At 46.0% G+C, this 22909-nt stretch overlaps 1 protein-coding gene across 6 annotated transcripts in view; it reads right to left on the bottom strand.

Moving 5' to 3' along the window:
- LOC134339258 (transcription activator BRG1) overlaps positions 1-22909 on the bottom strand; it is a 169750-nt gene that overhangs the window by 73569 nt on the left and 73272 nt on the right. For 5 of the 6 annotated variants that reach the window (XM_063035613.1, XM_063035619.1, XM_063035618.1 and 2 more), the window contains 7 exons: positions 22344-22600; positions 19629-19761; positions 18038-18418; positions 14963-15061; positions 10807-11065; positions 5592-5718; positions 1825-1998 (listed from right to left, as the gene is read on the bottom strand). In XM_063035613.1, coding sequence (XP_062891683.1) covers positions 1825-1998; positions 5592-5718; positions 10807-11065; positions 14963-15061; positions 18038-18418; positions 19629-19761; positions 22344-22565 — 1395 coding nt within the window. In that variant the 5' untranslated portion in view covers positions 22566-22600. The remainder of the gene's footprint in view (positions 1-1824; positions 1999-5591; positions 5719-10806; positions 11066-14962; positions 15062-18037; positions 18419-19628; positions 19762-22343; positions 22601-22909) is intronic. The other variant, XM_063035617.1, reaches the window with a different exon arrangement.

The following is a 22909-nucleotide window of genomic DNA, read 5'->3' as shown; positions in this document are numbered from 1 at the left end:
GGAATAAACAGTCAATATTTTGGGCCAAGACCCTTCATCAGAACTGGAAAGGAAAGGAGAGGTGCTTTTTCTCTTCCCTTTCTCCTATGGACCACTCTCCTCTCCTATCAGGTTCCATCTTCAGCCCTTTATCTTTTCTACCTATCACCTCCCAGCTTCTCACTTCATATCCCTCTCCTCCACCTACCCACCCACCTTTTCCCTTAATGGCCTCGCCTGTCACCTGCCAGCTTAAACTCCTAACCCTATCCCCACCTCCTTATTCTGGCTTCTTTACCCTCTCTTTACTTTTCAGTCCTGATGAAGGGTTTCAGACCAGAATATCGACCTTCTATTCCCTTCCACAGATGCTGACTGACCTGCTGAGTTCCTCCAGCCTTCTGTTTGTTGCTCTGAGATCTCTACGCCCCGTAACCTCTTGAACAGCCCTGAATTTTTCCACCACTGTCTGTGGCGTCTTCAGCTTGTGTCCACACTCTGAAGCTTCCTGGAACCTCTGTTTTCCCTCACAACTTTTAAGATTCTTCTTGAATTCCGAAGGCTACATGATGAAATGAAGCGTTTGGAATGTTAACTCTCCCAGTTGTCACAGATGCTGCCTGACTTGCTAAGGTTCTCTAGCACTTTCTCTTTTACATCCATTTCCTTGGCTGCTTGTCTTCACCTGTTCTTGCGAGACTTGGTGTGGAGCGTTTTACAGCATTCCTACAGAGATCCACTGGATGTTCACAGCGTTCTCCCATACGGCAGTTGTTAGGGTAATGTAATTTACAAATCGCTGCCAAGAAACTGAATAAAAATTCACTTTTAGGGAACGTATGTAAGAAAAAAAATAACAGAATGTGAAGGAAACAGCAAACATTGTCAAGGATTCTGTCAGCCTTGATGGAATGGCAGGGCAGATTCGGCGGGCTGAATGGGTTAATTCTGCTTCTATATCGTATGATCTTATGCTTTATGGAAAATCACAATATGGATGATTATCTATGACTGCTTTTTCCTAAAACTCCCTTCTGGAAAGTGCTATAGAGCTATTAAAACAAAACCTTCATGCCATCTTAAAAATTTCCTCTCCCAGGCAGTTAATCTGATCAACCATTCTAGTTAAACTCTCCACACCCCCCCATTACCCCCACCACTGCACTGTGCTGAACTGTAAATACTTTAAACCGCTTTTTATAATACTGTTTACACTGTATGTACATGCTGGTTTTTATTCCTTATCCATACTTTAACCCCAAACTTTATTTTTATATCATACTTTATTCTTTATATTTTTTGAATGTTGTTTTTTTAAATTGCGTGTCGTGCCCTCACCAACACACCACAGCAAAATCCTGATACATGTAAATGTCGTAGTTCCATTCCGTGCCTCGTGGCGCATCGGCCAGCAACCTTGCCTTTTCTTCAGCATTTACCTGGTTTTTACGAGGCCAAGTTGCTAGCTTGACACTCAACCCAGCGCGGATGGAAAACATGCAAGGAGCCGGCCAGATTCGAACCCAGGACCACTCGCCTCGAAACCTAAGGCTGATGCTGCTACATCACCCACCAGCTACATACGTGGCACATAAAGTTGATCCTTGATTTAAAAGCAACCCTTCTGTAACACAAGGTGCCCTGTACGATGTTGAAGGTGCTGTATAAATACTGTGCAGACACCAGAGACTGAAGATGTTGGAACCTGGAGCAAGACTCAAGATGCTGGAGGAACTCAGCAGGGCAGGCAGCATCTGTGGAGGGAAGAGACAGTCGCTCTCCTGGATCGGGACCCTTCGCGCAGGACTGTGCGTTGATGTGTTGAGTTCCGGGGGTCACATTCACCTGGTGTTTCTGTCTCCGCTTCCGCTCTTGCTCGATCTTCTGCTGCTTCTCCAGTTTCTCAGTAATCCGGGCCTCGCGGAGCGACTGCCGCTTGCTGCGCTTGTAGGCTTTGGCATTCAGCGCCGTCTCTAGAGCCGTGTCCCTCCTCATGCACACAACCACCTCCTGTCGGAGCTGAGGAGCAAACAGAGAGGTAGCTCATCAAAAGCAGTCTGAATGATTAAGGTGACATCACCCAGCCCTATACCTGAGTGAGACCAGGAAACATCTTAAACAATATTCTTTCCTCATGTTTGTCATGGTAATGGAAGGGTGAAGGTTGCAACCCAAATGGATCGGGGTAATCACTGGTCCTAATATCCCACTGGCTGCTGGGTATAATCACTGCCCCAGTGGTTGATGCTCATGGAGAGATGCAACACAAAATCATGCTCTGGACATTTTTAACTGATGATTAGGCTGCACTGCCCAACAGAACCTGTGGGCGGCGCTGCTGAGTGAAGGATACGTTGAACCATAAGCTCAGTGTCAACACCATCTGTAACATGAAGGTACTGCAACTAGTGATTTGACTGAACCAAGGTGCAGCTCTTAGGAAATTCTTAATCCTAGCTCACATGACTAATCTATGGAAGATTGTGCACTGATCACCCAGCACGAAGGTGGAATGTGAGAGGAAACTGGGAGGCGAACTTATGGAAGTGTATAAAATCATGAGGGACACAGACAGGGTGAATGCACACAGACTTTTTCTCCAGAGTTGGGGAATCAAGAACCAGAGGCCATAGGTTTAAGGTGAGAGGAGTAAAGCCCAATTTCTACTTCTGCGTCAAATGTATGCTGTAGGTACCATGTACCCTACGCCGTAGGGTGATGCGCACCTCCCCAAAAAAGTAACTCGTCCGTTGCGGCGATGCAGACCGCAACGACTGTGATTGGTCTGCTTGGTAGCATCGCATTTCCTCCTACGCATTTCCGGTTGCTTTTCTCCGCCATGTCTGTACATCGATGCGAAATAAATGGCTGGAGACGATGAACCAAATTGTCAAATCTACCTGCTGACATCCAAAAATAATTGAAATGCATTTCCTCGTCCATGTCTGTCACGAAGAAACTCAACACAGTGGCACAGGAACCCCACCGCCAACTAGCGTTTTGGCGGTGAATTGCAGAGCGATGCAGACACAACTACACATGCTCGCTACGGCGTAGGGCTATGCAAAAGTATAAATCAGGCCTACAGCGTAGCCCTTACGCACAAGTATAAATCAGCCTTAAAGTTTAACAGGGACTTGAAGGGCAACTGTTTTTACACAGAGAATGGTATTTACGTGGATTGATTTGCCAGAGGAAATGATTGAGGCTGGTACAATAGACCACTGGAGATGTACATGGATGGGAAAGGTTTAGAAGGTTATGGGCCAAACAATAGCAAATATTGCTAGTTTAGGTGGGCACCTTGGTCATTATAGACCAGTTGGGCTGAAGGGCCTGTTTCCATTCTGTATGACTCTGTTAGTGGTGTCCACAATCAATTAATTAGAATAAAGAAAGAAAATTCTGGAAATATTCAGCAATTGGTAAATGTGCAGGTGATTGGAGGAAAGTATAGAGGAGATGACAGAGGTAGGTTTTAACACAGAGTAGTGGGTGCCCTGCTGGGAGTGTTGTTAGGGTCAGATACACCAGGGATATTTAAGAGTCTTTGAACGACACACGGATGAAAGAAGAGTGGAGGGCCATGTAGGAAGGAAGGGTTAGATTGATCTCAGAGTAGGTTAAAAGGTCGGCATAACACCGTGGGCCTGTACGGTGCTGTAGTGTCCTGTGTTCTAAAAAGATGAGTAAACAGGGGAAGAGGACACAGTAAACGGAACCGATGGTGATAAAGACATTATTTACACCTCAGGTTATTCTGTTTCTGGAATGTTCTGGCTGATTCCTAGAACACTACAGCACATTATAGGCCGTTTGGCCCACGATGTTGTCCTGACCTTTGGTTTAGTAGGGCGGTGCAGTGTTGTGACGAGCAGTGCTGGTGCCTCATAGTGCCAGTAGCCTGTTTTCAGTCCTGACCTCAGCTGCTGTGGGCCTCTGTGACTGCGTGGGTTTCCCTCAGTGCTCAGGTTCCCTCCCACAAGCTAAAAACATGCTGGTAGGTTCATGGCCGCAGTAAGTAGCCCCTGGTGTATAGGAGTGAGTGGCAGAACATTCATGGGATGGCAAGAGTCAATGTGAATGCAGGGAGAATCAACAGGTCTAGTGTCGTCATGGATATGGAGACCCAAGGGCTGGCCTCTGTACTCTTTGACTATGAATCTATGAATCATCAAGGACTTTCAGAAGGAAATAGGTAACACTGAAAACTGTGGGAGGGCGGGATGTGGGTAAAGTGCAGGGGAATGGGGATAATTAGCCACTGCAAACATGAGGAAATCTGCAGATGCTGGAAATTCAAGCAACACACACAAAAAATGCTGGTGAACGCAGCAGGCCAGGCAGCATCTATGGGAAGAGGCCCTAACGAAGGGTCTCGGCCCGAAACGTCGACTGTACCTCTTCCTATAGATGCTGCCTGGCCTGCTGCGTTCCCCAGAATTTTGTGTGTGTGATAATTAGCCACTGTGTCAATGAGGTAGTTTACCAGCACAATGAACGGAATGGCCTCTAGATGAAAGGTCTGGTCCTGCGGCTTCACGTAGTGTAGTGGTTAGCGCAGATCTTTACAGTACCGGTACTTACTAATAGGGGTTCAATTCCAGTTGTCAGGAGTTCGTATGTTCTACACGTCACCGTATGGGTTTCCTCCTTGTGCTCCAGTTTCCTCCCACATTCCAAAAACATACAGGTTAGGGTTAGTGAGTTGTGGGCATGCTATGTTGGCGCTGGACTGCAGGGTGCCCGGGACAATCATCGCTCACTATGCAGGACATGCCTTCTTCTCATTACTACCTTCAGGGAGGAGTAACAGAAGCCTGAAGGCCCACGTTCATTGTTTTAGGAGCAGCTTCTTCCCTTCTGCCATCAGATTTCTGAACGGCCTGTGAACACACACTACCTCACTATTCCTCTTCTGCAGTATGTATTTAATTTTTGTAACTATAGTAAACTTTAAAGTCTTACACCGAACTGCTGCCACAAAATAACAAATTTCAGAATCAGAATCAAGTTTAATATTACTGGCATACGTCAAGAATTTTGGTTTTTTTGGTGCATACAAGAAATATATATATAAAATAAGTTAATAGAGCTAAAAGAAAGCAAAAATGGTGATAACTGAAAACATATGTCAGTGATAATGAATCTGATTCTGATTCTAAGATGCATTTATGGTTTCAGTGAATGATGGAATAGGTTCATGGGTTCTGTTCCTTTGTTCTCACAGAGTGTGTATGCTCGTCCGCAGAGCATAAAAAAAGGGGAACATTGTTCTGAGGGAGAGAGAGAGAACAACAGCAGGGATGGAGACTGAGCTCGCGTCTTGTGCAGGAAGAGAAAGCTATGAACAGAAACTTTGTGTGTGTGCGTGCAGCAGCAAGCCCGTTGTCATGGCAGTGCTGTTGGGCATGTCTGTGAGTAGCAGGGCAGGGTTCAGCCCACAGCAGGGAGCTGATAGCACGGCCTCTAAAGGCAGCCCAGTCACAGCATTCTGCTTTCAGATTGCACGCGGTTGCATTTATTAACCTTGTCACTTGTAGCCAGCGGAGGCCACGCTGTCGGGGCAGAGCCAAGATGTAAAAGCAGAACTTCCCACTCCAAATACAAACCTGCCTCTGGAAATTAAGGAGTCGCAGAGCCTTCAACTCAATGGTTGCTTTGGTGCGGAGGTCTCCGGCCAGTGAGCCGGGGAGGTTTTCCAGTTCCTGGATCCGATGGGAAATTCGTGCTTGTAACCTGCCGACATAATTGAATGTTAGTGGTGTGAGCCGCGACCAAAGGGTATAAGATATAGGAGCAGAATCAGGTCATTCAGCCCATCGAGTCTCTTCACTCATGACCAGTGTTGTTCTCCCCAACCTCCTCTAGCTGAAAGCCCTGGGAGGCAGCAGCTTGGTCAGGACTTGTCACGGGCACAGCACAGAATTCAGAACACTTATAAACACAAGAGATTCTGCAGATGCTGGAAATCCAGAGAAATACACACAAAATGCTGGGGGAACTCAGCAGGTCAGGGAGCATCCATGAGGAGGTAAAAAACAGTTGACGATTTGGGCTGAGACCGTTGTCCTGATGAACGCTCTCAGCCGGAAACTGCCACTGTTTATTCCTCTCTATTGTTGCTGCCTGACCCCGCTGAGTTCCTCCAGTATTTTGTGTATGTTCCTCAGAACATTTAATTGTACTTTCTGAAGTGTGTCTTAATGGGAGGGCAAAACAGATGGCAGGCGACGACGCTGAGGCCAGCGTCGGTAAACCACGGTGGTGGAGCTGGCCTGAAGCTCCTATTTCCTTGAGTCTTCTTTCACTTGCTGCATTAAAGAGCTGAAAAAGGTCCACGAAAGCTGACATACTGATCAGATTTCTTCATCTTCTTCAGTCCTTTGCCTTTTCTACCCATTACCTTCCAGCTCCTCACCATCCTCTCTCCCCCTCACCTGGCTTCACCTATCACCTTCTAGCTTGTACTCCTTCCCCTCCTCCACCTCCACCTCTTTAATCTGGCTTCTGCCACCTTCGCTTCCAGTCCTGATGAAGGGTCTCAGCCCAAAATGTCCACCGTTTACGCTTTTCCATAAATGCTGCCTGACGTGCTGAGTTCCTCCTGCTCTTCGTGTTTTGCCTCCTGTAACACACCTGTTCATAGATCATCACAGGAACAGCAGACATCCCACCCTGCAAAAACTCCTTTCAGGGAGGTAGCACCATCAATTTGCGGGAGACTCCCGGAACTTCCGGGAGAGGTGGGATGTCTGCAATAGAGTAGCTCCTGAGCAGCTAGCCAGCTAGTTTAAATAACGTTAGCTATACTAATGAACGAATGACACCTGTTAAACTCACCTCAACATGTCTTTTACAGTCTTAACCCACCATGGGCAATAGAAAAGTCACTGTTGCAAACAGCGCAGCGAGCAACACTGTCATTATTTTGACCCCTATTAGGCAGGGGTACACTTTAGGATAGTCTGGGGTGACATACGTTTTATATTTTCTTTTTTTGGAACACTGCCATGGCGTGCTCTCGCGCTCTCTCTCTCTCTCTCTCTTTGTCTCTCATGGTCTCGCTAGCGCTCTCTCACTCTCTCTCTTGCTCTTTCTCTCTCGCTCACACGCTTGCTCTCTCGCTCGCTCTCAAAAAATTGATTTCCGTGATATTGCATATAATTTGCGGGCATCAGGGAGCCACTATTAATATGCGGGAGACTCCCGGAAGTTGCGGGAGAGGTGGGATGTCTGGAACAGAGACAAGTACTTTAATGCACCTAGTTCCTCCAGCGTTTTGTTTTCTTGTGCTTATGGTATACAGGTGTACTGCAGCATTATACCACTGGCAGCAGATGGAGCACTTGGGGCAAAGAGGACAGCCACACACCCTACTCCCCTCCATACTCAACAACATCTAAAGAAAACTTAACATCTTACTAGTCGTCACGAGAGCCTTATTCGTTAAATGTGATCTTTCGCAATACCCTAAAACACTGACATCACATTTAATTTTGATTCTTCTCCAATAACCTGGTCTATGAGGAACTGGGAGAGCTTCAGATGATTGCTCGGAATAGATTAGGGAGTTAAATTAGATTTGATTAAGAGGGTTAAGGTAAAGGAACCCTTAGGAGACAGTGAACATAAGATAGAATTCACCCTGCAGTATGAGAGGGAGAAGCTGAAGTCAGATATATCAGTGTTATAGTGGAGTAAGGAGAATTACAGAGGCTTGAGAGAGAAGCTGGCCAAAGTTGCTTGGAAGGGGACTCTATCAGGAATAACGAAAGAACTGCAATGGGTAGAGTTTCTGGGGTCACTTTGGAAGTCACAGGATAGATACATGCCAAAGATGAAGAAGTATTCTACAGGGAGTATGAGGCAACAAGAGAAGTTAAAGACAGCATAAAAGCAAAAGACAGGGCATATAATTTAGCAAGAAATAGTGGAAAGTTAGAGGATTGGGAGGCTTTCAAAAACCAAAAGAAGGCAGCTAAAAGAGCCATAAGGGGAGAAAAGATGAAATATGAAGGTAGGCCAGCCAATAATATAAAAGAGGGTACCAAAAGCTTTTCAGAAATATAAAGAGTAAAAGAGAGGCAAGAGTGGCTATCTGGAAAAAGATGCTGGAGAGGTAGTAATGAGGGATAAAGAAATGGCAGGTGAACTTAATAAACATTTTGTTGTCAATCTTCACTGTGGATGGCAATAGCAGTATGCCAGAAATTCGAGAGTGTCAGGGGGCAGACGTGAGTGTAGTTGCTATCACTAAGGGGAAACTGCTTGGGAAGCTGAAAGGTCGGAAGGTAGTTAAGTCACTTGGACCAGATGTACTATATCCCAGGGCTCTGAAAGAGATAGCTGAAGAGATGATGGAGGCATTAGTAATGATTTTTCAATAATCACTAGGTTCTGTAATAGTTCCAGAGGACTGGAAAATTGCAAATATCACTCCACTCCCTGAAGAAGGAAGGGAGGTATAAGAAAGAAAATTATAGGTCAGTTAGCCTGATTTCAGTGGTTGGAAGTATGCAAGGATGAAGTTTTGGGATACTTGGAGGCACATGATAAAAGTAGGCCATGGTTTCCTTAAGGGGAAATCTGGCCTGACAAATTGGTTGGAATTCTTTTGAGTAAATAACAGGCAGCTCAGACAAAGGAGAAACAGTGGATATTGTTTACTTGGATCTTCAGACCTTTGACAAGGTGCTACACATGAGACTGCTTAACAAATTAAGAGCCCGTGGGATGACAGGAAAAGATGCTAGCACGGATAGAAAATTGGCTGACTGGCAGGAGGCGAAGAGTGGGAATAAAAAGGGCCTATTCTGGTTGGATGTCGGTATCTAGTGGTGTTCCGCAGGGGTCAGTATTCGGACCGCTGCTTTGCATGTCATATTTCAATTTGGATGATGGAATTCATAGCTTTGTGGCCAAGTTTGCAGACAACTTAAAGATAGGTGAAGGGGCAGGTAGTGTTGAGGAAACAGTAAGTCTGCAGAAGGACATAGACAGATTGGGTGAATGGGCAAAAAAGAGGCAGATAGAATATGGTGTAGGGAAGTGTATAGTCATGCACTTTGGTAGAAAGGATAAAGGCTTGGACTATGTTCTAAATGGGGAAAATTCAAAAATCAGAGGTGCCCTTATGTAGGATTTCCTAAAGGTTACCTTGCAGGTTGAGTAAGGAAGGCAAATGCAATGTTAGCATTCATTTCGAGAGGATTAGAATATAGGAGCGAGGATGTAAGGCTGAGGCCTTATGAGGCATTGGTCAGACCACACTTGGAATGTTGTGAACAGTTTTGGGCCCCTTATCTAATAAAAGATGTGCTGATATTGGAAAGGGTCTAGAGGTGGTTCGCGAGAATGATTCTGTGAATGAAAGAGTTAACATGTGAAGAACATTTAATGGCTCTCGTCCTGTACTCACTGGAATTTAGAAGAACTGGTGGGGGGGGGGGGTCTCATTGAAGCCTACTGGATTCTGAGAGGCCTAGACAGAGCGGGTGTGAAGAGGATGTTCCGATAGTGGGTGAGTCTAGGACCAGAGGGCACAATCTCAGAAAACAGGGACACCCATTTAGAACAGAGATGAAGAGGAATTTCTTAGCCAGAGGAAGGTGAATCTGTGGAATTTATCACCATGGACGGCTGTGGAGACCAAGATATTGAGAATATTTAAAGAGGAGGCTGGTGGGTTCTTGATTAGTCAGGGCATCAAAGGTTACAGGAAGAAGGCAGAAGAATGGGTTTGGGAGGGACAATGAATCAGCCATGATGAAATGGTACAGCAGACTCAATAGGTCTCGAGGTACAATTCTGCTCCTATGTCTTATGGTCTCGGCCTGAAACGTCGACTGTCTATACCCCTCCATAGATGCTGCCCGACCTGCTGAGTTCCTCCAGCATTTTGTGTGTGGTGTTCAGAAAGTAGACTTTGTTAAAGTGAAGAATGGGAAGAGAATTTCAGAGGTTGGTTCCTGGAGATGAAAGCACGGGTGTAGAAAATAAAATGGGTGGTGGTGGACAAGAGACTAAAGCTGACTTCCCGCTGACTCTTCACCACTGCCTGGGGAAATCAGCTAACTTAATCAAAGACACAACCCTCCCCATTCAGTTAGACATAGAACATAGAACAGTACAGCACACGAACAGGCCCTTTGGCCCAAGATGCTGTGCCAAACTAATACCCAATCCCTTTCGCCTGCACACGGTCCACATCCCCTGAACACTCAGGATCCTCTTAAGCATCTCTATTGCATGTAGCTTCGTCACCATCTCTGCCAGCACATTCCAGGCACCACCACTCTCTATGAAAAGAAATTGCTCCACACGTCTCCATTGAACTCTCCCCCTCATACCATAAATACATGCCTGCTAGTGTTATACTTTTCAACCCTGGGAAGAAGATACCAGCTGTCCACCCTATGCCTCTCATAATTTTATGAACCTGGATCAGGTCTCTCTTCAGCTCATACCGCTTCAGGGAAAATAAGCCAAATTTGTCAAGGCACTTGGAAAGGTGCCGAGGTGCTTGGAAGTAGGTACAAGGGGGATGTCCTGAGGTAAATTTTTCACACAGAGAGTGGTGGGTGCAATGGAATGCACTGCTAGCGACGATGGTCGAGGCAGATACATAGATAGATACATGGAGATCGGAAAAACAGTGGGCTATGCAGTAGGGAAATTCTAGGCAGTTTCTGGAGAAGGCTACATGGTCGGCATAACATTGTGGGCCAAAGGGCCTGCAGTGTGCCGTAGATGTCTATGCTCTATGTTAAACGCTTATCAAACGTCCGGCGGATGGAATGCACAGCCCACACAGGTGCTCCTTACCGGTACTCGCGTTCCTGCAGCAGTTCGACTGGGTCCAGCCCTCGTGGCTTCTGAATAGGCGTGATCCGGTTCTGCTTCTGATGGTGTGGCACCATGGGGGGCGGCTGAGCCGGTTGCCCCGGCGACTGCGTCTGGGGTGGCATCACCGGCGAGGCGGCGGGCGGCACGGCAGGCGGAGCGGGGGAGGGTCGGCCGGTGGGCTGAGGTGGGGCAAGCTTCTGAGGGGCAGTGGTTGGAGCGGTGGCATTGGCCATCGGAGCTGGAAAACAAAGATCAGTGTGAAGATCGTGAGGATTCTACCGTCAACCAACACTGCACCGTCCGGTGTCAGTTCCAGCCTGTAACCGTTCACCACCCGCTGATGCTCCAAAATCCTTCTACCGAGCATGGTCTGCATCGAGAGTCAAAGGTCCTCCGCAGCTTGGCTCATGCACGGCCCCTAAATATGACCAAGCATCTGGGAGATCAGCAGTGTGCACTTATTGGCTATTGCAATATCGGCTGGGTGGGAACACACAATTTGCACCTGTATTTCCAACACGAACACCATTCAGGATAAGAGCAGTTCTCAGGAACAGAACCCAGCCCTGACCTGGGGAAGAACCTGCACATAATGTAAGTATTTCCCTTAACATTACTTTCAACTTTTGTGCTTTCCCTAGGTACTTCACCATCAACGCAGAACTTTGGTCCTCATTGTCATGAGGGGGAATTGTGAGGTCAAGAGTGGGGCACTACGATTACATAATGCTTACATAATGAATTCAAATCCCGATGCTGTCTGTAAGGAGTTTGCACGTTTTCCCCGTGACCATGTGGGTTTCCTCCGGGTGCTCTGGTTTCCTCCTACATTCTAAAGATTTACGGGTTAGTAAGTTGTGGGCCTGCTATGTTGGTGCTGGGAGTACGTTGACACTTATGGGCTGCCCCAAGCACACCCTCGGACTGTATTGGCCATTGATGCAAATGATGCATTTCACTGTCTGGTTCGATGTACATGTGACAGATAAAGCTAATCTGATGTGGTATTACTGCAATTTGGGATGTGTGACAGTTAAGTTGAGCCCAGTGCACTCTTGCAAGAAGCGGTATGATATTGAACAAATAGCTCTTGATATCCACTTGATCTATGCCTCTTAGCACCTTGTACACCTTCATCAAATCACCTCTCAACCTCCTCCACTCCAAAGCTCATTCAACCCATCCTCAGAAAATCGCTGTAATCCGGGGAGTGTCTTGGTAAACCTTCCTGCACCTGCACCATTAACTTTGCATTCCTCTTTCCTTTCAAAGGACCCACCCATTGCCTGAGAACTATGAGAACTGAGAACTAATAGTTCAATGTGCTATTCCAGGAGGGCAGTTAAGACTCTACCACCAGCTACATATAGGCCAGGCTAGAAGAGATTAGATTTCCCTTGCTAAAGGGCATCAATAAACCAAGCAGGTTTTTAATGTCAATCTGAAATTTTATCTTTAGATTCATAGAGTCTCGCAACAAGGGAACAGGCCCTTCAGCCCAATTTGTCTATGCTGACCAAGGTGCCCATCGAAGTGCTACTTGTTCGTGTTTGCCTCATGAGTGGGCAAAGAAATGGCAGATGAGATACAACATTGATAAATGTACGGTTGTACATTTTGGAAGAAGAAATAATCGGGCAGATTATTATTTAGATGGGGAGAAAATTCAAAAATCGGAAGTGCAAAGGGACTTGGGGGTCCTCGTGCAGGATACCCTAAAGGTTAACCACCAGGTTGGATCGGCAGTAAGGAAAGTGAATGCTATGTTGGCATTCATTTCAGAGGAATAGTGTATAAGAGTAAGGAGGTGTTGATGAGGCTCTATGGGGCACTGGTGAGACCTCATTTGGAATACTGTGTGCAGTTTTGGGCCCCCTATCTTAGAAAGGATGTACTGATGTTGGAGAGAGTTCAGAGAAGATTTACGAGGATGATTCCTGGAATGCAGGGGCTAACATATGACGAGCATTTGTTGGCTCTTGGACTGTATTCATTAGAATATAGAAGAATGAGAGGGGATCTCATAGAAACATTTCGAATGTTGAAAGGGTTGGACAGAGTAGATGTGGAAAGGTCGTTTCCCTTGGTGGGTGAGTCCAGGACAAGAGGCCATAGTCTTAGAATTAGAGGATACCCAGTTAAAACAGAGATGAGGAGAAATTTTTTTAGCCAGAGGGTCGTGGATTTGTGGAATTCGTTGCCACATACGGCTGTGGAGGCCCGATCATTGAGGGTGTTTAAGGAGGAGATATTGACAGGTATCTAATTAGTCAGGGTATCAAGGGATATGGGGAAAAAGCCGGAAATTGGAACTAGATGGGTGAATAGTTTAGCTCATGGGGGAGCTGCGGAACAGACTTGATGGGCCGAATAGCCTACTTCTGCTCCTTTGTCTTGTGATCTTGTGATGACCCACTATTCTACATTTCTCACTGTTATTAAGTTCCAGAATTAAGTAATTGAATTTAACTTTTCTAGCCACAGTGATGGCACTTGATCTTATGTCTCTAGTCCCAGGCATCACAGCTGATTCTTTCACTGCAGGAAACCGATTTTCTTTAGCTATACAATCAAATCCTCCTGAACTCATCGGATCAGACCACCATTCAACCTTCAGTGCCATGAATAGGTAAGCCAGCTTTATTTAATTAAAGGATGTTCATGAGATTGATCCTGGAAACAAAAGAGTTAATATATGAGGAGCATTTGATGGCTCTGGGCCTATATTCAATGGAGTTTAGAAGAATGAGGAGGTATCTCATTGAAACCCTTTCAATATTGAAAGGCCTAGATAGAGTGGACGTGGAGAGGACATTTCCAATAATAGGGTAGACTTGGACCAAGGGCACAGCCTCAGAATACAAGGACATCCCTATAGAATTAAGATGAGGAGGAATTTCTTTAGCCAAAGGCTGGTAAATCTGTGGAATTCATTACCCCAGGTGGCTATGGAGGCCAAGTCATTGGGTATATTTGAAGTGGAGTGAATAGGTTCTTGATTAGACCATAAGACAAAGGCTGTGAGACGTGGGAGCAGAATTAGGCCATTCAGTTCACTGAACCTGCTCCACATGAGATTAGTAAGGAGTCAATGATCACGGTGAGGAGGCATGAGGTGGATAATAGAGCAGCCTCAATCAACTGGCGGAGTAAACTCAATGGGCTGAAAGGCCTAATTCTGCTTCTGTGTCTGCTGGTCTCATTGTCTAATGGGCTTGAGAGGGATAATAATCAGCCATGATCGAATGGCAAAGCTAATTCTGCTCCGATATCTTATGGCTTTGTAACTCAACTCTATGTAAATGCTCCTGCAACTTCTCCACCTTGTTGCCACATTAAACTTCTTCCACCTTATGAGGTTGAAATCAAACCCATTGCACTTTCTGCTCGTTCCTCAGGAAGAGGACAGCAGAGTGACACAGCCAGTAGACCTCCGCCTCATAGCACCAGAGACCCGGGATCAACCTCAGGTGCTGTCTGTGTGGAGTTTGCACGTTCTCCTCTGGGTGCTTCAGTTTCCTGCCACTTCTCAAACATATGGGTTGAGATTAGCTTTACATGTCCCAAGTATATCAAAACATACTGCAAGACGTAAACTTTGTGTCAAATCTATTCAACAAAATTGTGTTGGGGGGCAGCCTGCAAGTGTCACTATGCTCCCAGTGCCAACATAGCATGCCCACAACTCACTAACCTTGACTGGCACGTCTTTGGAATGTGGGAAGAAACTGGAGCACACAGCCGTGGGGAGAACGTACAAATTCTCACAGACAGTGGCAGCAATTAAACCCCAGATCTTACAGATGCCGCTGTAGCTTAGTTGGCTAATTGGCCTCTGTATATTGTCCCTAGTGCATGGCTCAGTGGCAGAATCTGGGGAGAATACGAAAATGTACGATTAATGTAAATAGGTGGTTGATGGTCAGCATATTCTGGGTGGGTGTTTCTGTGCTTTATGAATCTATCCCTGCATCTAAAACCTAAATCTCCTCTGAGTCCTTCTTCCCAACATTCCCCAGAATACAAGCTTGGGGAATCTCGTGCTTACTGACCTATGACTTTTACGCTCTGGAAGGTCCTGCCCTGTGATCCTTGACATTTTTGCTGGTTTGACTGATTGCCCCAAGGGCCTTACCTTCTGGCCAGGGTTTGGATGGGCCACCAGGAGGCTGGCATTGCATTCCCTGATTGACTACGGCAGATCCAGGAGGCATCATGTTGGATCCTCCCATGCCTATAACAAAGAGGCAAGGAGGAAAGAAGATAGCAGAAGGTGGTCATCATCAAAATGAGTGTAATTGAATAAAGATAACAAATAAACAACAGGAAGTTCAAATGGGTGACCAAGATCTAGGGATAGCTCCTGGCAGGATATGCAAATTGTTCTCCTTCTCCAATGGGTGCAGTTAGTACCATGATGCCAATGAATCACACTCCTATTGGCTGTCAAGAAATTGGCGCTCCTCCTAATCTCCATCCCTGTACAGACAGGCATTTGGGGCTTCCTTGTGACCGCAGAGGAACAGAGACCGGAGGGAAAGTTAATGCTGTAGTGAAACCAGAAGGGGTTCGCCGACCAACTCGTGTTCTAGTGCTTACTATACCAATGCAGTGGTGGTCTAATATGCCAGTGCTCCAAGGGGCAAGGTGCTCATACCCACTGCTGTACCTAGTATCCATTGCTTCAACCCCGTTGTCCCAGCACTGAATAATCCTAATCAATGGCTATGTGTTACAAACGATGTCTAGCCTTTCGAGAAGCAAAAACAAGGTATGAAAGGGGTAGTCTAGCAGCTTAGACTCAGAGCTCTCAGATTTGTGCAGTTATATTTCAGCAGTCATAGTCTTATGGAGGCAGAAGGTACTAAGCCTTAAGACAAGGACTATTATTAGGATGGGAAACAGTTTCTTCCCCCAGGCTGTGAGGTTACTGAACTCCCTGCCAGCACCCAGGACTCATTATGTATGAAGTGCCAGTAGCATTATACTGTTTACTTTTTAACCTGTGTCATAAATGCACCTGATGGTAAATGTCAATCCTCTGGAATATAGTTTATTATTTGTTAAGTTATTTGTGGTAATATTACTTTATGTGTTGTGTGTGTGTTATATGTGTGTCGGTGGGAGGAGAAGATGGCAGCACGCCACGCGTGCGCAGCTCTCCGGTGAAAAATGATATCGTATCTGTTAAATAGGGGCCGTGGACAATTCTGATTTGATGGAGAATGGACGTGAAAACATCTGGAGAAATTTCCGAAACGCCCGTCCGCTGCTGTGGTTACTGTGTGTTCGGGAATCTTTCGGAGGGTAGGCCTCAAAATCCCCGGCCTTGCCTGCTTTTGGCGACCGAGAAGGAGGTCAAATTGTTCGGCAGTACTCAGTACTTGGTGTCGGAGAGCTGATCAGAGCTCGAAGTTTTCGGATGACTCAGAGTCGGATTGTGGTCGGCTTGGCAGGGAGAGTTTTTCTTCCTTCTCCCGTCTGCGTGAAATGTGGGACATTTGAGAAACTTTGAACTTTACTGTGCTCACGGACTTTCTTCATCAAGTTATGGTATTGTTACACTGTTTGTATCTATATGTATAATTATGTGGTTTTGTCAGTTTTTTCAGTCTTGGTTTGTCCTGTGTTTTGTGATATCAAACCGGAGGAAATATTGTAACATTTCTTAATGCATGCATTACTAAATGACAATAAAAGGGGACTACGTGTCTTCATAATCTAATATGTAGTGTGTTGGTCCAGAGGAACATTGTTTTGTTTGGAGATATGCTGTACATTTATACGAGTGAATGACAATAAACTTGAACTTGAACTGCAAGGGGTGAAGAGGAATGCTTGACTGCATAGTATAGAAGGCTATTGGTTCCATTGCTTTGTGGTCAGCACTTTGAAAGAGCTCTCCCACTTGTTCTAGTCTAGGTACCTTTTATTCTCACACTACAGCTCAGTGGAAGGTCCTCCTGGCCCACTGAGCCCGTGCTCCCCACTTAAATCCACGTGACCAGTTAACTGGTAGGTCTTTGGAATGTGGGAGGAAACCAGAGCACCCAGAGGAAATTCACACGGTCACAGGAAGAACGTACAAATTCCTTCCAGGCAATGGCGGGAATTGAACCCGTGTCGATCGTGCTGTAATAGTGTTGTGCTAACTACGATGCAACTGTGCCAGCCAACATTACCTAGTCCTTATGCTATGATTGCATTTACTTCCCTTTTAGGCACCACATTCCACATCAAAACAGCTAACTATGTAAAACATACTCAGTGGCAACCCTATTAATGACGCCGGTACACCCACTTGTCAGTGCAAAAAATCTAATCAGCCAATCATATGGCAGCAACTCAATGCATAAAAGCATGCAGACATGGTCAAGAAGTTCAGCTGTTGTTCAGAACAAACATCAGAATGGAGGAGAAATGTGATCTAAGTGCCTTTGACCATGGCATGATTGTTGGTGTCAGGCAGGGTGATTTGGAGTATCTGAGAAACTGCTGATCTGCTGGGGTTTTCACATACAACAGTCGCTAGAGTATACAGAGGATGGTGCAGGAAACAAAAAGCATCCAGTGAGCAGCAGTTCTCTGGATGAAAATGTCTTGTTAATGAGAGGGAGCAGAGGAAAATGGCCAGACTGATTCAAGCTGACAGGAATAACCATGCATTACAACAGTGGTGTGCAGAAGAGCATCTCTGAATGCACAACACATTGAACCTTAAGGTGGATGGGCTACAGTAGCAGGCAACCATGAATATATACTCATGAAATACCCAATAAAATGACCACTGAGTGTATATTCTCCACAGCTCCCTCTGGTTCCTCAGCCAATTATCCTAAGTCTCTACCCTCCAGGTGCTGACCTTCCTGCCAGTTTAGACAGTTTCTCCTTCCTTACTATATCAAAACCCTTCATTATTTTGTACTGCTGCACCTCTATTCATGGGCCCGGTTAGATTTGTGGCAATCCTAATGGTAAGGGATTTTTAAGACATATGTTACATATGTATGGCATGTAGCGCCAAATATTGTAGATCATTAAATACTTGCGCTGAAGTGCAGCGCTGGTGAGTTGCTAAGACAGGAACACATTTGTCATGCTATACGATCGTAGGCAGCAGGCTGCCTGCTTCTAGCTGGAGCTTAGCCAGCATACCAATGTCAACAGTCATCGACAGCGCGACCCGCCAAGAGATAAAAGAGTCGGGTACCGAGTGGCCTGTTGTAGTTTCCTGGTGTTGGGACCGACGCTGCTCCGGTGGCGGGGGTAGATGGTGGGGGCAGCGATGACATCTGCTGCTGCTGCTGCATTCCAGGCGGGGGTCTCTTCCCCTGGACAGCTAGCTGGAGGTGGTCCGGAATGGGCTGTCCTCTCGCCAGCATCTTGTACGCCATGATCTGTGCCCGCAGCTGGTGCAGCTGCCCCTGGTTGAAAGGCGAGGGTCCTCGGCTTTGCTGTCCCACAGTCTGGGGCTCCCCACCGTCCATGGGAAGGCCGCCTGGCCCAGCGGGCATGGGTGGCCCTGAAGGGGGGCCGTTAGCGGGCACAGGGCTCGGGGCATGCTCTGGACCTCCCAGCGGAGAAGGGTACCCTGAAATGAAAGATGCGTGGCAGGTTACATCTATACCTTCTCCTCCTTAAACAGCAACCATTTACGTTTACTTCACTATTGTTTAACGAACTGAAGCATTTCAGGGGACGTGTTGTCAAACAACACAAGGAGCTGTCAGGAGATGAGTGATCGATCGTTTGGTCAAACAGGTAGCTCTAAACAAAAGACCTGGAGGTTCTTGGTGACATCCTGAAGGAATTATAGACTCAGCCAGCTCTATCAGGGGCTACTGTCCAAGGCAGCCTCAAGAGGCAGTGCCTTAAGAAGGTGGCGTCCATCACCAAGGAGGACCCTCTCCATCTTGGACATGCCCTCGTCGTAATTATCAGGGAGGAAGTACAGCGGCCTGAAAACCCAAACTCAACGATTCAGGAACAGCTTCTTCCCCCCCACCTGAACAATCCACAAACCCATGAATGCTACCTCGATATTCCTCTTATATACTAGTTATTTCTGTAACTTCTAGTCACTTTTATGTCACCCCCTTACTGTTCCAACAAAAAACAAACAGCACTTCATGTAAGTGAGTGATGATAAATCTGATTCTGAGATTAAGATCCAGGCAGATAGAGTTAAGTACTGGTGCCGAAATCAACTGGCTATATCGAAGAGGACAGGAGGATCATTGGGGATTAGTAAGTTACACAGGGAGAGTAGATGGAGGTATGTGGGATACATACTTGTGGGGTGAAAATTTCAAAAGGTGTCAGATTGGCTAACTCCGAACGCTGGAGACACAATACACTGCAGATGCTGGATTCTGGAGTAGCAATCTGCTGCAGGAACTCAGTGTGTCGAGTAGCATCTGTGGGGGGGGAGGGATTGTCGATGTTTTGAGTTGAGACCCTGGAACGTCAATGATTCCTCTCCCCAACAAAGATGCTGCTTAATCTGCCAGTTTTCTCCAAACAATTCCATTGTTTGCTGAATGCAGCACCATGGTGGGGATGTGGAACTTGGAACAGGTTAATTAAAGGGGATTGGAGCTCTCGGCACAGGAAACAAACACTATTGAATCAGGTGGAGTCCAATGCCAACAGTGGCCTCCGCAAGAGCCCGGGGACGTTAAACTGATGGAGTGAAGTCAAAGCCCAGAAGGTGAGAGAGAACAGGATAGTAATTACTAGAGAAATGATGTGCTGCTTTAAATATGAAGCAAATGAGGACTGCACAGAAGCAAATGCTGTACCTTGAGAATGCTGGTCCATTGGACTGGGCGGTGGCCCCATGCCACTGTGTCCGCTTGACCTCATGCCCATGCTTTTCATCTGACCGTAGCGTGGGTCATCGGGCAGCACCTTCTCATGCATTGATTCCATAGCCTGCGAAGAAACGAGACGTTGGAGGCAGCGACCCTTCAACTAGCAGGGAACTGTAGTTGCACAGTTTCTATTATCCATTAATGTCACAGCCTTCTGGTGCTGCGTGGAGCTGGGCTCCCAAGGAAACAGATGCAACAGGACCGAGGAGGCTGGTGGGGTGGGGGAGGAGAGTAAGGAAAGCTTTAATGCTGTTAACCCAGCGAACCCAAATCCGAGCCGTGGCAGGAGCCTCGGGGGTCTCTGTTGTGCAAGCCGACAGTAGGAACAACAGAAATGCGTGCACGTGAGAGGCACGGAAACCAGGCGAGAAGGAGCTACCGGCAGGCTTCCTACTGAAGCAGCCTTTCCTTCACCCTGCAGACACTGATTAGCGCAATGAAATCTGCTTACCACACGTGTTGCAGCTAAAATGTCAAAGTCACCCTCTCAGCCAACAGTGACATCGAGCTACAGAGCGATGAGGAAAAGAACAGAGCCTGAACTTAACTGTTTAACATCGATAAACAAAAAGAAATGCTCGAAGTAACTGAGGAGTCAGGCCAAACAAATAAACTCGCATAAGAAGAGAAGGAACAAAGAGAGAGCTACGGTATATAAATACATTAGAAGATCGGTAGCAGATATGGGTAGTACATAGAGCAAATGATACAACAGGACTTTAGCATAATGTGTTTCAAAGTGTAAGTGAGGGGTGTGGTACATCGGGGTGTTATACCAAAGAGTGCTGTTCATCACGGTGTCACATTAAAAAAAAGCATAGCTAAGGTACTTTACTAAGAGGTTTCATAGATTACATACAGAGACAATATTTGTAAGTAAGGATGCAGCAAAAGTTTGTGCTTTACATATGCAAAGTGACATGGTGCCACACTGTGGATTATACGGGTCAAAAATAGCAAGTCAGGGGTTATAAAGCAGAGGAATTCACAGAGAGGATACAGGGATAAAAATGTGGAATAATTTTAGCTCACACAAAGAGGTAGTAAGTACCATTTTATCTGCCAGCAGCTATCTCTGGTACACTATAATGTCCCATACCTGAGATATTTATGCAGAATGCTGCATACAATTCCAAAAGAGACAATAGACAATAGGTGCAGGAGTAGGCCATTCAGCCCTTCGAGCCAGCACCGCCATTCACTGTGATCATGGCTGATCATTCACAATCAGTATCTAGTTCCTGCCTTATCCCCACAACCTTTGATTCCGCTATCTTTAAGAGCTCTATCCATCTCTTTCTTGAAAGCATCCGGAGACTTGGCCTCCACAGCCTTCTGGGGCAGAGCATTCCATATATCCACCGCTCTCTGGGTGAAAAATGGCCTCAACTCCGTTCTAAATGGCCTACCCCTTATTCTTAAACATATATAAAATGAAACATATTTAATTCTTAGAATCTTGAAATGAAATATATTTGATTTATAGAATCTTGCAGGTATGAAAGAAGCATTTGTCCCATCGTATGTGAACCAGTGTTTAGGAAGAGCTAACAAATTAGTCATATTCTGTCCAGTCTCATATTCCCTGAACTGTTTTCCTTTTTAGAATTCATTCAACTTCCTTTGCAAAGTTCCCCTCAGGTCTGCTTATGCTGAACTTTCAGTCAGTACATTCCAAATCAGAACATTAAAAAAAAACAATATCCATCTGTGTGTTCTTTTTTAACCATTAGGGCCCCATTACTTCTGGAACCTGATTGGCAACGAGAAAAAAAGGGGGTCATGAAATCTATCATAGTCTTCAAAGCTTTTTCCACTCAACATAAGTGGATGGAAACCCACATTGAATCCACGTTAAGGAAATTTCGGGCACTGGTGCACACATGAAGGGAGCACACCTTATTACTGTTGAGGCTTTATAAGGCACTGGTGAGACCCCGCCAGGAGTACTGTGAGCAGTTTTGGGCCCCTTACCTAAGAAAGGATGTGCTGACATTAGAGAGGGTTCAGAGGAGGTGTATGAGAATGATTCTGGGAATAAAAGGGTTACTACATGAGGACCGATTAATGATTCTGGGCTGTGAAGGCCAAGTTGTTGGGTATATTTAAGGGAGAGGTTGACAGATTCTTGATTAATCAGGGTATGAAGGGTTTCAGGGAAAAGGCAGGAAACTGAAGCTGACAGGGAAATGGATCAGTCATGATAAAATGGCAAGAGCAGACTCGATGGGCCAAATGGCCTAACTCTGCTCTAATGGCCTTATGGTCTTACTGCTTTTTGAATAAATATATGGAAAGGAAGCTTCTCACATCATTCCCCCACCCACTTCTCCTTCACCTGATCTCCCCTATCACCTGCCAGGTTTTAGTCCTTTCCCTCCCATTTCTTATTCTGGCTTCTTTCCCCATCCTTTCCGGTACTGACAAAGGTCTCGGCCTGGTGAAGGGTCTTAGCCTGACATATCAACTGTCTATTTCAGTACATAGATGCTGCCTGACCTGCTGAGCTCCTCTAGCATTTTGTGAGTGTTACTCATGAGTATTCTTTTTACGCTTCTAAACACCTTCAGATTATTTCTCAAATACTCTTCACACTTCTGCCACAAAGATTAAAGATTATCGGGTAAACTTCTGCCTGGTTACCTTATGAAGTTGGTGTATGCTCTCTGTTGGGTATCCTCCAGGTGCCTGAGGATTCATGGAATGCCCTGTGGATGGGGGCCCCGGACTTGGTCCCATCATGCTGTGTGCCGATCCAGGTGAGGGACCAGGACTGGGGCCCAGCATTGACCCAGGTGAGGGTCCAGGTCCTGGGGAGGGGCCCGGCCGAGGTGTGCCTCCCATTGGAGGGTCTGGAGTTGACATCTTCCAGCAGCGCTCTTTGACAAATCGCCACCTGCCTTCAAAGAGAAAGATACGCATTACTCACAGCATCCCATCAACCATACTGTGACGCGCAGTATCAGAGTGTCACAGACACAGCGTAACATAGTCACATGGAAACAGACTCTTTGGCCTAACCTATCCATGCCATCCAAGGCAGTCCCTTTTAAAAGTTTAAAGTTCAACATAAATTTATTATCACCATATACAACCCAAAGATTCATTTTCTTGTGAGCATACTCAATAATCCAACAACCACAATAGAATCAATGAAAGACTGTACCAACAGGGTAGACAACCAAAAGGCAACCAACTGTGCAGATACA

The sequence above is a fragment of the Mobula hypostoma genome, chromosome 29 (genome assembly GCF_963921235.1).
Source record: "Mobula hypostoma chromosome 29, sMobHyp1.1, whole genome shotgun sequence".
Lineage (NCBI taxonomy): Eukaryota > Metazoa > Chordata > Chondrichthyes > Myliobatiformes > Myliobatidae > Mobula > Mobula hypostoma.
This window is presented reverse-complemented; position numbering and strand designations above follow the sequence as displayed.